This window comes from Seriola dumerili, unplaced genomic scaffold (assembly GCF_002260705.1).
Source record: "Seriola dumerili isolate Sdu_G_001 unplaced genomic scaffold, Sdu_1.0 BDQW01001001.1, whole genome shotgun sequence".
Lineage (NCBI taxonomy): Eukaryota > Metazoa > Chordata > Actinopteri > Carangiformes > Carangidae > Seriola > Seriola dumerili.
The window spans coordinates 500142-517278 of NW_019175256.1; the positions used below are offsets into that span (position 1 = coordinate 500142).

At 44.9% G+C, this 17137-nt stretch overlaps 1 protein-coding gene across 3 annotated transcripts in view; it reads right to left on the bottom strand.

Moving 5' to 3' along the window:
- LOC111237558 (sodium/calcium exchanger 1-like) overlaps window positions 1-11021 on the bottom strand; it is a 17586-nt gene extending 6565 nt beyond the window's left edge. Inside the window, exons 1-3 of one of the 3 annotated variants that reach the window (XM_022766693.1) lie at window positions 10916-11021; window positions 6057-7882; window positions 650-756 (exon numbers count right to left, since the gene is read on the bottom strand). In XM_022766693.1, the coding sequence (XP_022622414.1) occupies window positions 650-756; window positions 6057-7858 (1909 nt within the window). In that variant the 5' untranslated portion in view covers window positions 7859-7882; window positions 10916-11021. Of the gene's footprint in view, window positions 1-649; window positions 757-6056; window positions 7883-9624; window positions 9814-10915 lie in introns of those variants that run through there. The other 2 variants (XM_022766695.1, XM_022766694.1) reach the window with 2 other exon arrangements.
- Window positions 11022-17137: the final 6116 nt, after the last annotated feature.

The window sequence follows — 17137 nt, forward strand, 5'->3', positions numbered from 1 at the left end:
AAACTATGAGCAGGACAAAGGTAGTGGAGAGGAAGAAACATGAAAACAAAGAAGTCAAAGACAAGCATAAAGAAAGAAGAAAGGTCAAAACGGCAGCCAGAATGATCCAGGTTAGACACCAGAAAGTCGTGCCTTCCGTTCAACCACCATGGCGTTCCATGCTCCTCCTCTTCCAAGGATATCCTTTTCCTGCAGCGGTCTATGGTAGAAGCTGGCCCATGCCTTTCGTACACTCACTCGTGGTCAATTATTCTCAACCGGCTAGGGGTTTTCCTGCAGACGGGGGAGTAACACAACAACAGTGGGGGGGGGGGTCAGAGGTCAGGAGTCATGCATTAGTTCACAGATACACATTCAAACGCACTCGTAGGGGCCGACAGATTCTGATGAGACTCTGTTGTTATGGTCACCATGGCAACACTAGAGGAACGAGGGGGTGAGGGGGGGTGACCTCCCCTCGTCCAGCCTGCAGGGGGCGGACTCTGAGGTTAAAGTCACGATGAAAGGTCCAACAGTCATTATCGTCATGGCAATGATCATTGTGACTTTAACTGTCAGAGCGAGGCCTCGAGGTGAGTTAGAATTAACAGAGGTCAAAGGTCGTTAGGGACGTGGGCGGGGTTATGGCACAGGAAGGTGACACCCCCACCTTTCCTCTCACTCATCTCCAGCAGCCGAGGCTCGCCCATCTCCAGGAAGAAGTTCTTGTTTTTCTCATACTCTTCATCATCGATTATATTGATCTGAATCGTTTTGCTGAAACAGAAAAAAAGAACAGGAGGTTGCAGAGGGAGGAGAGGCGGAGTCTGACGGAGGGAAGAGAACCAGGTGACCACAGGTAGATGTCAAAGACTCAAGGTCGAGGTTCGAAAAGCAGGAAACATCCACAACAATGTTTAGAAGAACGTTTCCTAAAGTGACTCATCGATCCTGAAGGTCACTGACACGTGATGAAGCAGAGACAAAGCCTGTCAACATCACTCAGCTTTCATTGGCTGTTCACTAAAGCCCGCCCCCAAACGCTGTCCAATCATATCCCTGCAAGGTGTGTCAGACATGTTGAAGTGGTGTACATAGAGGTGTAGTCAGACTCATTGTGATATAAAAAGCTCAGTCAGCATCAGAGCTGCAGCTGCAACACACAGCGAGCTAGCTTAGCTAACTGTAATAATAATAATAATAATAATAATAATATATGTGTATATATATATATATACACACACAGTGTGAACGCTGTGAGTCGTCCGACTGGAGGTCTTTGACCTCATGGTGGCGCTATAGAGGAAAAGTCACAAGATGTCCAAAGTTGTCAAAGAAGAAACAAGACTGTTTTCTGAGTGATGAATTAAAATATTCAGGTAAAAACACTCAGAGAAACCAAACCCTGCACATGGACAGAGACCTTTACACTGGAGGAGCTTTAAGATCTGATGAAACCTGATGACACAGTTAAAAAGTTTGGTTGTACCAGTTTGTTTTGTTCTGCCTTCAAGTGTTGGAGGCGTCAGTCGGCTGCAGGCTACAGCAGCCCTCATTGGACAGACCCACAGAGTGTGTGTGTGTGTGTGTGTGTGTGTGTGTGTGTGATTCTGTGTAGTTGTGTGTGTGTGTGGCCTGCTCCTGTTGTGTGGTGTTGTGTCTCGTGGGTGTGTGTGTGAATGTGTGATATATACATAGTGTGTGATTGTGGTCTGTGTGTGTGTGTTGTGTGTGTGGTGATGTTGTTGTGTTGTGTTCTTGTGTGTGTGTGTGTGTGTGTCTCTGTGTCTGTGTGTGTGTGTGTGTGTGTGTGTGTGTGTGTGTGTGTGTGCCAGCAGCGTGGAAACAGAAAAGTGCCTTCATCCATTTCCATGTTTATTTAATCTGAGCAGATTGTTGGTTTGGAGACACAAGATGTTTCTCATGTCGTCGTTTTATTAAAACTTAGAGCAGGATGTTCGTCCAGACGATTAGTCAGAGGTGATGATGAACTTCAGCCTGTTTCTGCTTAACTACAGAGGCATATATATACATATATGAGAGTAAATTTCGGGAAAATACTTTCATTGATACAGTTATTGGCAGTGAGTAACACACAAGCTGAGGAGGCGAAAGCTTTAGTTGTGATGGAGCACATGACTGTTTCCTGGAGGAAGAACGTTACAGGTCATTTTCTATAAACAAGATTTTAATTTAATTTAATTTAAATCAATAATACAGCAGCAAACTGTTTTCTATATAAAGATGTAGTGGAGTAATGAGAATGAAGCATGTGAGTCCCTCCTGTTAAACCATTGCTCCTTATAAACACACAGGCTCCACCCACAGGTGTGATGTCATAGTGCAGCTTTCAGGTGAAAGTAACCTTCCAGAATTCCCTCCACTGAAGAAGAAACCAGGTTTTCATGTAAAAAGGCCTCAGACACAGAAAGGAGACCAGATCACAGGTGGACTGGACTGAGGTCTACGGCTCAGATCCTGGTCGGCAGGTGGACCGTCAAAACATCTGTAAAGGTTTTAAAGTCATTACAGGCACATCAGCATTGTCACCTGCTTCATCGGTGTCATTGGCGCAGTCAGTCCAAGTGGATCAGTCCAAGACTGAATTTGTTTCCCAGTCCGACCGTGGAGCAGATACTGATCTGGTTCACTGAGAGGAGAACCCTACGAGCTGCTGAAGTCCAGCTGGACTCAATGTAAGTAATTTGATGGTTTATAATGTTACATGTCTGTTTTCATTAGTGACAGCTACAGTAGACATGCTAACATTAGCTGACTTGCTATTACCATTATTATTAATGTGTTCAGCAAACGTTGCTATCAGCTAACTGTCAGCGTTGCTGTGGAGCATATCACAGCTATGCTAGCGTGGGCTAATTGCTGCTTTTGTTGACCCTTGTGTTCACAGGGAAACTTCAGTTACTATTCAGTTTTGTTTCTTGTGTGTTTTGACACAGAACATGACGGGAGGTGTTAGCGTCAGCTGTCGGTCAGTACTGAGCTAACCGACAGAAGCGCATCTGTTTGGATAATTGGCTGAATGAATTGAAACGAGCGGCTGCTGCTTCAGGTAACGTGACGGGACTCTTTCTGTTTTCATTGAGACACATCAGAGGCTAAAAAGCTCCGCTGAAGCTGTTGGTGACAAGTGTGTGAGTTCACAACGACCAGAGCCACTTCACTGTAACAGTCACTGGATTTAATGTGAATGTGAAAAACCCTGATGCGTGGAGCTGTAGGTGCAGGACGAGTCTGCTTCTCATCTCTGCAGCTTTACAAGAGCCCGCTCAGTTTTCTGTGGAGGGAAACAGACAGTGGAGATAAAGTGAGGCTGGAGACGTGGCCGGCGGCCAGCGGCGACCTCCCCTGTCGTTGGCTGTGACGGGAGCAAGCTGCAGTCGTCCGTCTGCTTTATGAGCTGACGCTGCGACGATGAGCAGGATCCTGCTGCTGAACACAGGCTGCCCGAATAAGGAAGAGAGCGGCGTGATGTTTATCTGCCCAACACGACAGGAGCCGCGCCAGTTTGGACTAACAGCACTACACAAGACATCTGACACACACACACACACACACACACACACTAAAGAAAAGAGGGGAGATAGAAACACAAACATGCACTTCAACTCAAAACTGGAGTCACCTCCTCGTGGTCGTGTCCCTCCTCCACTCAGACTAGTTTCAGGTTCCCACAGTCTAAAAACTCAAGTCTGTACAGATCAATAGAAATCCTTTATATTTATTTTTATAGTTGCACCAGAAATGCCTATTTGCATTTGTATATGTTATAGTATATAGTGTTTCTAACTTTTCTTATTTATTTTAGGGTTTGATTCTGTTTCGATTCTTATTTTATTTCTTTATTATTTTTCCATTTGCTGCTATGAAAATTTGAATTTCCTCAATGGGGAATCAACAACGGTTCATCTTATCTTATCTTATCTTATTTTGTCCTTTCCTATCTTGTCTTATCTAGGGGGAGATGAGGGAATATAACAAGATATAAAATATAAATGACTAAACAATCATATTTTGTGTCTTAAACAAAACTAAACTAGAAAAGCCTGCGTCTGTCAGCTCCTGACCAATCAGATGTGAGTAAAACTACCTGAGGTCTGATGAAAGTTAATGGGAGCGCAGAGTGAGGCTCTGTAAACACTGTAACCTGAGGATGCTCAACGTAAACAGCAGCGGAGTGAAGCTCCTGTCACACACAGCAGCTCTTTTCAGACCCAAAGATCCTCACTGGGAAGTTTTACAAATGTGACGCATGTCCAGCTGAGTTACAGATGTGCTTTTATTCTGACATAGAGGCTTTTATTTTGACAGAGGCTTTTTATAAAGAGCTGAGAATGAGTGAAAATGTCTGGAGTGAAGAGCTCAGTCAGAATAAATCCACAGAGCAGCCTTCAGTTGTTTGCCGCTCCGACTGTTGCCGGGCGGAGGAATAAAAACACAGCGATTCGTAGTTACAGGCGATTTTACAATAATGAAGACATAATTGTGAATATCATACTACATGCCAATAGATCCCTTAAACCCGACACACTGGTCCTTTAAAATCACAGTAAAGTAAAGTCAGAGCACATGTGGAGGAGACGGAGATGTTAACATCAGTAACATCGTATCAGACGGAGCAGCTCCAGGTGTCCGGCTGATAACTCCATCGGTCTATATAAGGCTCTCCTACAGCTCATTGTGAGTGAATGTAGGGCAGCATCCTCATTAATAAACTGAATCACAGAATGAGCGTGGCACCTTTTCCATTTCAAGGCGCTGTCTTCCTCCCTCGCAGCTAGCGGCCATGTTTATGCTCTGGAAATAAATGTGTTGCGTTACATTCCTGCTGCCCGCGGACATGGAAAGAGTCTGTAAGGAGCTATGTGAGGCATGTAAACCTGAAGCTGGCAGTCACATGACCGTGTGGAGGCGGAGCTGCTGCAGCACCAGGAATAGAACCCATTGTCTTTTAATAAACTCCTTCTCAGTATCAAACAACCTGTTGCTTATTATATGAAATAACGCACCAAGCATCAGATCCCTTTGACGTGAGACACAGCGTACTACACTGCACTAATGCAAGTATGTGAAGTCAGACACAGTAAAGTTCAACATACTTCTCTCTGCACTGCGTCATAAAAACCTCTAGCTCCTTTTCCACTGGTTAAAAAACCTGCTAACATCAGGCTTTTGTCTGCAACGGAAAAGGGAACAACTGGCATTCATACCCCGGTGAACTCGCTAATTTTCACCCGTTTTCCTGCTGCTGTCTTTCAGAGACAGACTCAAAAGTATTAGAGGTTCTGTAAACGATCATCACGGGCACTAGTAGTTGCACTAGAGCACCAGCATCTCAGACCAAAGCTAATGCGTCATCAGCCACACCTCCGACCTCCTTCAGACACAACTGCATAAAATTTCCCTGTGAACATGAGAGCCAATAAAAAACAATCTAACCACAACCATTAGCGTAGCATCGCTGTGATACAGCCAGCTAGCGATAGCAACTTTTGCCGAACACATTCATAATGGGTTACACTATTATACTACTACTATACTACACATAATGGTCCCCTGCCGGCACCAATGACACTGATGGAGCCTGTAAAGACACTGATGGAGCTGGTAAAGAGCCAACCCGGGAACCTGTCTTCTAATGGGACATCTCTGTCTTAGCCATAACAGCAATCTGTGACTATAGTGGTTTCATTCAAAAAAAATTGTAAATATCCTTTTGTTTTCTTCCAACCTAACACTGTACAGCAGGTGAACTCAAAAGACGTCCATGTAGATTCTACCTGTTTATTAACTTCATCAGTTTATGAATCTTCATTAAGACGTCACGTCACAGACCAAGAACCAGGAGTGGACGAGTCATCAGAGAGAAATAAATACAGCCATAAACCCAGAGAGATGTTGACCAGGTCACATGATGATATATTGAGAAAAAAACCTCAGCCATTTTAACATCTAACAAACAGCAATAACACTTTGCAGAGAAATCAGGGAACTTTCATTTTCATTTTTAAAATTTAATCATCGTTCAGAATCTTCAAGTTAAGAAGATTTGTACTTACAAGATCTCATCATTCTCAAACTCCAGGACTCCATGTGTGTCCTCAAAGTCCTCACCGCCTCCTTTAGCCGTCCCCTCCATGGTTTTGTACGGCACCACCACAACGCCGCGAGCCCCCGAGGTGCGGACCACCTTCACCTCCATCACGCCGATGCTCTCACTCACGGTCACCACCGGCTCCTCGAACGTAAAGATCCCTGCGTGGTCGTCGTCGAAGATGGTGACAGTGGCCGTGCACGGGAGACCTAAACCTGCGAGAGCGTCCACGTGGTTCGCCTCGTGTCCGTCTGAGCCGGCGCCCTCTGATATGACCTTCACATTGCTGAGGTGAACCAGGAAATGCTCGTCTTCCTCAAAAATATCATCGTCGATAATATCAATGCGGATTTCCTTTTCGGTCTCGCCTGGTTTGAAGACAATAGTTCCTTCAGTGAACCTGTAGTCCGAGCCGGCGTTAGCAGTGCCGTCTTCAGTCCGGTAATCCACTGAGATTGTGCTCGTTAGGTCTCCACCTCGACGCACCATGTTCAGTGCCACGCTGCCACAGTTCTCCAGACACTGGTAAGTACCAGGGTCGAAGAAAACCTTGGAGGAAAAATCGTTCAGTGAAACCTCGGAGCAGATGTCGTGCTGGGCGGCCCTCTTGGCCTGGTCAGCGGCGTGCTTCTTCAGGATGTTGCCTGCTCCCGTCATGATCCTGGTTGCCTGACAGCGGTAGAAAGCCCGACTCTTCTGTTGCTGGGTTAAAACCTGATAATTAGCGAGCTCCATCAACTGCTCCGTCTCCTTCTCTGGATGTTTCTGTTTCAGCTCCTTCAGGATCCTGGCCACCTCTCTGCGGGCCTCCTCCTCGTCCAGCTCCTTCACACCAAAACCTGTCTCTCCGTCCAGGAACTCCTCTCCGCGGGAGTTGAGCATTTTGCCGTCCATTTCAATGTCGACCTTTGAGGGAAGCTCTGGTTCTCCCTCGGTTTCGATGATCACTCCTTTCCGTTTCCCTGCTCTGTATCGTTTGTACATGTATTTGTAAAAGAGGAGTCTGCGGTCGGCCACATAAGCAAACCCAACACAAATGGGGAAGAAGAAGAGCGTGAGAAGCCCCTCCCATATCTGAACAACACCTGGGGAGATGACAGCCAGGATCAGGTAGAGCCAGGTGTACGCAAAGACACTCCAGGTAGCAGTGACAAAGAACACCCGGAGGTGCTTCACTCTCCTGGTCTGTCCGTCAGGAATGACAGACACACAAAGGCCAATGATGACAAACATGTTGAAGGCGGCACTTCCTACGATGGTGTTGGGGCCCAGCTCACCGGCGTCAAAGTTGTGACCGCAGACCTCCACGACTGACAGGAGGATTTCTGGGGCGGAGGAACCGAGAGCCATCAGTGTCAGGTTGGACACCGTCTCGTTCCAGATGCGCACCGTTGTGGTGATCTTCTCGCCGTTTGGTTTCTTGATGGTGATCTGTCTCTCTTGGGAGGTGATGACCTCGATGGACGCCATGAAGCGGTCAGCGATGATGGAGACACCCAGGAACATGTACGCCAACCCCACAAAGTAGATGGTAGCTCTGGCGATGCGGTCGGTGAAGGTCGGGTTGTCTGGCTTCCACACCGGCAGGATAACTCCCTCTATGCAGGTTGTGCTCCCGCCACATTTGGTGTGGTTTCTGCCCGTGCTGTTGGACTGGAGGGTCGCAGCAGAGCCTCCCGCTGCCGAACATGGAAGTTCAGAGGAGATGATGGTCAGCAGGAAAAGCAGTTGATTGGTGAACAGGGATGAGGTCCTGGCTCGGCTCATGGTGATGCTTGAGCTCCCTTAAACCTGCAAGACACAGAGAGAGACTTCAGTCCTTTGGTTTCTGATCATGTTTGAAACTGGGCGACAAACATCTGGATACTTCCAAATATTGAAGTGTTTGTTACACAACATCTTTTTCCTTTAGGAAGTCACTAGTCTGATACTATATTATATCAAATATAAGACCACCTTTATTTTAGAGAACAGACAGTTTCCCCAAGACACTGTTCAAAGGTGAGGTAGTCCTCATTGTTGAGGCCTTTTCTGTCTTAGCAGTGATACACGAAAGACTTCCATTATACATGTAGAATATAAGATTGGACACTTGTGTCCAGAGGCCCACTGTCTCATGATCTGTCCCAGCTGTGGAGGAGAAGTGTTTTTCTTTCTCTTCCTGACCCGAAGTTTCTCCGTGGCGGCCATGATAAGGAGTTTCAGTGCTTCCTGTCTTATCTCCTTTAGTGAAGGATGAGACTGTCCAACAACAGCTGCTCCTCCAACCTGAACCACCACCAACCCTCTGAACTAAGAGAGACCTTAGTTGTCATGGTTACAACAATAAACACGTAGACTGTACTGCAGACGTACCTACCTTCATCGCCATGGTTACTATGGTATATGTCATGACTTGGTTAGCTTTAGGAAACGATGGTGATTTGGGTTAGAGAAAGCACTTCCTCAACAGAAGACGGTCTATGTTGTCATGGTTACTATATAAACAGCTGGTTTCACACGGGGATCGAACACGGCTCTCCTGTGTCACATTCATCCATCCACCACCTCTTTCTGACATGGACTCTGTCTCTCTTCATACTACGTCACCAACACTTTTCCCTTCGCTCCTGTCATCATTACTACGACTACTAGATGTTGCCTAGCAACAAAACCTGACTATGATGTCATGATAACCCACTGACAGATGACCTGTGGGCTCGTTTCTTTACATGTTTCATGTTTGTGACATGATCCAGAACTGTGATTTTCTGAACACACACACACACACACACACACACACACACACACACTACTAACAAATGTATGAAAAGGTCAATTTGAGAGTTTGTGCTTCACAGACTTTCTCATCACATCATCACCTCCGACTCTTTGGATGGAAGTTTTTCCATCGTTAATTGTCAATTAAAAGATCATCAATGAGTGAATGAATAGTTTCAACCACTAATTTACATAAACTGCAGTGATACTTTATCACCATATTTTTTAATTGACATTTATTCCTTGAATCAGTTGTTCAGGGAGAATCACTGTAGTTGTATCTGTCAGTTTATCGTCAGTTTGATTGATTTATGGTTTAATTGATCAGTTGCTCATCTCTCACCTTCTCCTTCATGTTGACTGCTATAAAATCAGCTGGACTTTTAATCGTAATTTAAAAAATCCTTTTATTTTTCTGTCATATTGATCTATTTAAAGATCAAAGTTGTACATGTTCTATTATTCATCTGTCTTAAGTATCTGGTTCTGTCACTTTGCTGCTGTAAAACTGCAGATTAATAACGGAATAACTTTATATTTTATATTATCTATATGAGCTTCATTTAAAACGACTTTTTCTTACCTTCACATGAACTTTAAGGAAACAATAAACATCATTTTATGCACCAATATAACATCACTTTACCATATGTATTATTATATAAACTAATGAGTTACAGTGTCTCTGTCTCTGATGTGTCCTCTCTGATGTGTCCTCTCTGATGTGTCCTCTCTGATGTGTCCTCTGTGACAGTAGAAAATCAGAAACCTACCGTCACTCAAACAGTTTCAGTGTCTGACAGAAGATAAAATCATTGACGGATCAAAATGTCCACAAAGACATGAGAGGAGCTTTAGGTCCTGGAGGCAGAGACACTGAGGGACATCGATAAGGAGACGTCCAGCCTGTCAGAGAACGTGGAGACAAGGAACAGAAACACCAGAGTCTGATGATGTGAACACCGTCCACACTACTGTGTCCTGCTCTGTCTCCTCCCTCTGAGTCTGTTAACACGTTCCCTCCTCCTCCTGCTCCTCCTCTTCCTCATCCTCCTCCTCTTCCTCCTCTTGCCCCTCCTCCTCCTCCTCCTCTTGCTCCTCCTCCTCCTCATCCAGCCTGAGAGTACAAACCCTCTCAGCTTCAGTCACAGTCTCAACAACAACGTAACTTCATCTCATGACCTCCAACAGCCAGAGGTCTCACAGAGTCCAGACCAGAACACTGAGTCCAGAGACCAGAACACTGAGTCCAGAAACCAGAACACTGAGTCCAGAGACCAGAACACTGAGTCCAGAAACCAGAACACTGAGCCCAGAGACCAGAACACTGAGCCCAGAAACCAGAACACTGAGTCCAGAGACCAGAACACTGAGTCCAGACCAGAACACTGAGTCCAGAGACCAGAACACTGAGTCCAGACCAGAACACTGAGTCCAGAGACCAGAACACTGAGTCCAGACCAGAACACTGAACACACCAAGCCTCACAAGGAGCCACAGATACAGTTTACTGTCAGGAGAGCTCTGGTGGTCTGTGGTGGTTTTGCTACTGTTAGCCTCCTCCTGCTAACATTGCATTACTGCTACTACGTCTATACTTCAGCATAACTCCATCACCTTCAGCCCTACTGCAACGTTTTCCTCCGTCAACTTCAAACTTCATGACAACATCACTACAGCACGTCCGGTCACTGCAGAGCTACAACACACATACAGCAACAACAACAACAACAACAACAACAACACACTGTTCACACTGTCAAAACCTGGACAGTGAAAAAAGTGAAACAAAATAATAAATCATTATAATTTGTTATCAGTCTGTATTTATACATGTTGTTCCCTTGATCTCTCCCCCATCAGCTCCTCACATCCCTTTACAGAATCAGCAGCTCCAACATGGAGGACACAGAGAAACACACACAGGAGGATGTGGGAAGAAAGAAACACTCATCACAGAGCGTCTCCTCCACAGCTGGACCCTGAATGAACATCTGGACCTTGAATGAACATCTGGATCCTGAATGAACAGATGTGGTGACCCTTCTCTGAGCTGGTACTCACCTGGTCCTGACGCAGCAGCAGCAGCAGCAGCAGCAGCAGCAGAAGAAGAGGAGAGTGTATTGAGGAAGGAGAGCTGAGTCCGATAACTGCTCTAAATTTAACAGAAACAGACATTGTTCTAAACATGGCAGCGTCGCTCTCTCCCGCTGCTTATCGTCCCTCTCCCAGCGGCCCATGGCCATACAAGGCCCTGCGGGGCCCGGGGCCGTCCAACAGCTCCTCGTCCCCGCCGACACGTGGGGGAGATAACGGCTAACAGCTAAGGGCAGTTTGGTGTCGCCGATGGGCCACAACAGGCTGGAATGCTGGGATAAGTGTACCCCCCCTCCCACACACACGCACACACACACACACACACACACACACACACACACACACACACACACACACACACACACACACACACACACACACACACACGACATCTGTACAACCTTCACAGCAGAGACTTTCCACTGAGAGAAGGTGACACCCAGAGACCTGCAGACCAGGACATGTCATCACAACCTCAACCAGACCAGAACCAGACCAGAACCAGACCAGAACCTGGAGACAGAGAGAGAGAGGGAGAGAGAGAGAGAGAAGAGAGAGAGACAGAGAGAGACAGAGAGAGAGAGAGAGAGAGAGAGAGACAGAGAGAGAGAGACAGAGAGAGACAGAGAGAGAGACAGAGAGAGAGACAGAGAGAGAGACAGTCAGTCAGTCAGTCGTCAGTCAGTCATCAGTCAGTCAGTCAGTCAGTCAGTCAGTCAGTCGTCAGTCAGTCATCAGTCAGTCAGTCAGTCAGTCAGTCATCAGTCAGTCAGTCAGTCATCAGTCAGTCAGTCAGTCATCAGTCAGTCAGTCATCAGTCAGTCAGTCATCAGTCAGTCGTCAGTCAGTCATCAGTCAGCCAGTCAGTCAGTCAGTCATCAGTCAGTCAGCCAGTCAGTCAGTCAGTCAGTCATCAGTCAGTCAGTCAGTCAGTCAGTCAGTCAGTCATCAGTCAGTCAGTCATCAGTCAGTCGTCAGTCAGTCATCAGTCAGTCAGTCAGTCAGTCAGTCAGTCAGTCATCAGTCAGTCAGTCATCAGTCAGTCGTCAGTCAGTCATCAGTCAGTCAGTCAGTCAGTCAGTCAGTCAGTCATCAGTCAGTCAGTCATCAGTCAGTCGTCAGTCAGTCATCAGTCAGTCAGTCAGTCAGTCAGTCAGTCAGTCATCAGTCAGTCAGTCATCAGTCAGTCGTCAGTCAGTCATCAGTCAGTCAGTCAGTCAGTCAGTCAGTCAGTCATCAGTCAGTCAGTCATCAGTCAGTCGTCAGTCAGTCATCAGTCAGTCAGTCAGTCAGTCAGTCAGTCAGTCATCAGTCAGTCAGTCATCAGTCAGTCGTCAGTCAGTCATCAGTCAGTCAGTCAGTCAGTCAGTCAGTCAGTCATCAGTCAGTCAGTCATCAGTCAGTCGTCAGTCAGTCATCAGTCAGTCAGTCAGTCAGTCAGTCAGTCAGTCATCAGTCAGTCAGTCATCAGTCAGTCGTCAGTCAGTCATCAGTCAGTCAGTCAGTCAGTCAGTCAGTGGCCACTGTCACACCTGGACCACAGACAGACAGGTTATTGTCTCTAACCTCTGGTTGTTGTGACACTGGTTGAACTATGAGACAATGGACCTTTAAAATCTACTGCAGAGCATCAGGGACACGAAGCAGAATTGTAAGAAAAGGTTTTCACGTGTGTCTCTGATGCGCTTCAGTAAAAATCCCTCAAACACAGACTCTGGGGTCTCCACCCTGTTTCAGGCTTTGTCCACACTGCTACGTTTTCATTATAAAACTCGTCTCTTTCCTCCTCCGTCCGCACGACTCCATAGGCTTCAGGCACCAAAAACACAGCCTTTCAGAGACTCTGCCCGCCCCGTTTTATTTTGAAAACTCAGCTTTAAAATGAAAATGTAGTAGTGTGTAGGTCACCTGGCTCTGAGAGCTCCTCATCGTATATCAGATATTTACATTAACTCACATTTCATTTCAGAACACTCACATCAGACAAGAATCTGAGTTGTGATTCATCAGACCTGAACACACAGACATGAGAACGCCGCTGTGAATAAACCAGAGAAGAAGTAGCTCCTCAGTCAGGTCATCAGTGGTTCATATAGTGAAGCATGAAAGTTTCAGCAGATGATCTTCACCCCGAGGTTTCCTTTCAGACGTGGAGGCAGTTTGTGTCTGACCTCTGGTGACCTTGAGAGGTCGTTGACCTCAGCTTTGCATTTTCCAGTTTCTTCCATCACTCCATTACAATCGTTTATATCTTTGTCTAACTCATGTTTTTTCTAATCTACCCTTCAGTTTTTCAGCCTTCATGCTCCAAGCTGATGGAACTGTCTCCATGACAACCTGAGAGTAAACTCAAAATTGTCTCATTCTCAGCTTTCTCACTTCAACTGTCCTCTTTCTTCTCAGCTGTTTGAGCTGCACTCACCTGTATGAAAAGTGCTGTACAACAAATAAAGTTTCATTAAGTGATGTGACATCATTTCACTTAGAGCAGCAGTTTTAGCTTGTTAAAAACATTGACAACTTCTGCTGTTGGACAAAAGAGGCAACTGTATCATGTCTGCTGCGGACACACACACACACACACACACACACACACACACACACACACACACACACAGTATGGTCAGTCCTGGTCTTATCTGAAGAGTCCGAGAACATGAATCATGAGTTCTGTTCTGTGTCATGTTCAGAGGAGAATGAAACCTTCGATACCAGTGATGTGATGATAATAATAAATATTAAACATCTCAAAAGAGCAAATCCATTATTTTTACCTTTTGACAAAACATAAAGTGAAATTCACAGAATGAAATAAACTGCAAACGTATTTAAAGCTCCTCCAGTGTAAAGGTCTGTGTCCATGTGTAGTGTGATTATAGATCAGGTCTAGCTTCTATATTAATACTGTGAAAGTATCAAAGCCTCAGTCCACAGAGAAATGCACACAGCCTGTATTCAGAAACTGAGCCTTAAAACCAGCCGTCAGGACTTCTGGAACTTTGTGATGTCACAACAAAGCAGTCACCAAGCCCCGCCCACCTGGACCCACCATCCAAACCTTGCAGTATTTGGTTTCTCTGAGTGTTTTTACCTGAAATCTGCTTTATTTTTATTGGATCACTCAGAAAACATCATTGTTTTTTCTTTGACAACTTTGGACATCTTGTGACTTTTCCTCTAGCGCCACCATGAGGTCGAAGAGTCTGTTACCTCCAGTCTGATGCCTCACAGCGTTCACACTGTGTATATATATATATATATATATATATATATATATGTCCAGTGTGTCCCCCAGTGGACAGTTCATGATACAGCTGCAGGTTTCCAGCAGCGAGGTGACAGAGTTTATCTCTGCTGACTGATTATCACCGCTCACATTCCTCCAGTCTTTTTATTTTTACCAGAGTGTGTGTGTGTGTGTGTGTGTGTGTGTGTGTGTGAACACCACCAGTGTGAGTCTGTTTGTTTGGTTTGATTTTTAGTTTTAAACAGAGTGATGATTCAGCCATTGTACTTTCTCTCTCATTTTCCTTTCTCTCTGGCTGCTGCAGTTACCATGACAACAGAAACATTAGCTCTATAATAATATAATAATAACCTGTGAACTCATTTTGTTACAGGACACATGTCAACATAAAACCAGTATCACATGGTAGAGTCTTGTTTTCATTCCTCCGCCTGGCGACAGTCAGAGCGGCGGCCATTTTGTTTTCAGGTCGTCCGTCTCGTGGACTCGAAGGAACTTCTTCACATTTGGCTCAAACATTCACCTGGACTCACGGATGAACTGATTAGATTTTGGGGGTCAAAGGTCACAGTGACCTCACCAAACACAATTTGGTGAGGTCACGGTGAGGTCACAGGAGGAAAAACAGGGAGCACAACTTCCTGGTTTGAACTGGTGGAGACTGGGAGGTGTTGGAGTCACCGTCATGTGTTGAGTCTTACTGTAGCTGTGAGAGTTTTCAGCTGGAGTGACTCAGCTCTTTATTTCCTCTCTGCTGATTGGCTGTTCAGAGCAGCTTGTTTCCTCTGAGGCTGAACGCCAGCTGATGCCAGAGCTGCAGGATGAGATTAAACACGCAGGTCTTTAGTTGTTATCAGTCTCTGTACCTCCAGGTGTTGCAGCATCAGTGTATGGCTCTGTGTGTGTGATATAATAATATATGAAATAATAAAGGCTCCGACAGATGTGATGAGGGCAGAGTTGGCGCTGTGTGTTTCAGGGTACGTACAGTATACATGACCCCGGCTCGTTGTGACCTTCACCAACAGCCTGCAGAGTCAAACTCGTCAAACCCGCTCGCTCTGGTTTGTTATTGGCGTCGAGCTGCTGGAAGCGACTCGGTTTGTCCTCAGTGTTCTTGACTTTTTCCTTTTGAATTTGTGGCATTGAGACTCTGAACACAGACGAGCTTCAATGGTTCAAACACAACCATGTTTTCAACAGCACTGCTTTCAGCTTAGAGCTACAGTGGGAGTTTTTCACATTAAAAGTTTCCTCGTCCTGTCCAAAATTATTTCATCGTAAAAGACTTGAGTTGTGTGATGGTCACTTTACACAGAATGAGGCTCAGACCTTCGCTGTTGCACCTCCATCAATTCATCACCCAGTGGAAACTGCCAGGCCTCGTCCAGAGGAACACACCTGAAAACACACACATACCTGAGCAATCACCTACACTGAGCATGTGCGAGCCGGTGTAAACAGGAAGTAGATCGTCTCCTCTGCAGTTGTAGCATTAAAACAGAGAATGTAAGTGAACAACAGCTGCAAAGACAACAAGGTCAGTGACACTGTAACGGCCTCGTACCTACGACCCAATCACAGCTGTGCGGATGTTCAGTACATCACTCCATCTCGGGTGATATTGTTTAATTAATCAGGTTGTCTCATTAAAAATAAAAATGACAGCTAATAATAGATTATGACTTTAAAGTTTAAATTTTGTTGTTCTGTCGTTTTTTTCAGTTTGCCTTTTTTGTTGTCTTTTTATGTTATATGTATTTTCATAATTTTTTACTACTTATATTTATTTTATTTATGTATTTATGTAGATCTATATATATATATACATCTATCTATATATACATGTATATATAGATAGATAGTCTCACAGTTTTATTGTTGTTTTTTCAATTGTAAAAAAGAAGAAAAGAAAAGAATCCAAGGCAAGTTAGGAAAAGAAAGCCCTTGCTGTTGCAGTGCAGAGCTGAGACTGTCCTGTTCAGACAACGGTTTCCTTTGGACCCAGTGATGATGTGATGAGGCTTCATGAAGCTCTGACCCAGGTCACTGACGCTTCATGTGAACACAGCGACATCTAGTGGCCACAATGTAAAACACACCAATACAAACAGTAGCTATATTACAGAGAAACTGTCTGTACCTTTATTCTGAGCAGAAGTTTAAAGTGTTATCACTGGAAGAGCAACAACAGCTGTCAATGAACAGAACATATAGTTCAATAAACATAAAGCATCTGTTATAATGTTACAACTGAGCCGTGTGACCTCTGTGAGATGTCTTCTGTCTACACCAGCTGCTCAGGTAACAGCAGGTTTATTCCTCATTATACAACAGGTAGCACTGACAGAGTCATCTGATTGGACGAGAGTCATTCCAGGAAACACTGGGACTTTTAACTCCGTGTATCACTCCGCTCCACAGGTGTTCTATTAACCGTTATTAAGCGTCACATTAACTGTAACAAACAAAGATGAAAATATTTCAGAAATAACGTTTGAATGAAACGATGTCGTCAGGAGAGGATGAAGGAGGAAGGTGGATCCTTCAGAAACACCTGAGGGAACGAGGAGACGAGGTAGCAGCTAGTGTCACTGTGCAGGTCAGGAACATGTTCATGTGTTGCTTAGCAACAGCCAAGTTGGAACTATTTGTGTTGACGTAGACAAATAAATGATAAAATAAACAAACAGATCATAATCTGTTGTTGCTTATTGCACTAATATGGCGGAGAACTGTTGTATAAAAAACATCACAGTGAGGGAGAGATGTTGTTCTGAATATCAACACTGTTGTGATTCGGTCACAGGTTCAAGGCCGCAAGACCTTAATCAGTATTAATCTGAATGTATGACGACACTATAACATACCTGCATTTTTTATTAATTAAAGGACATGTACAATAATTAAAGAAGAATAAAAAATAAAATTATATAAAATAT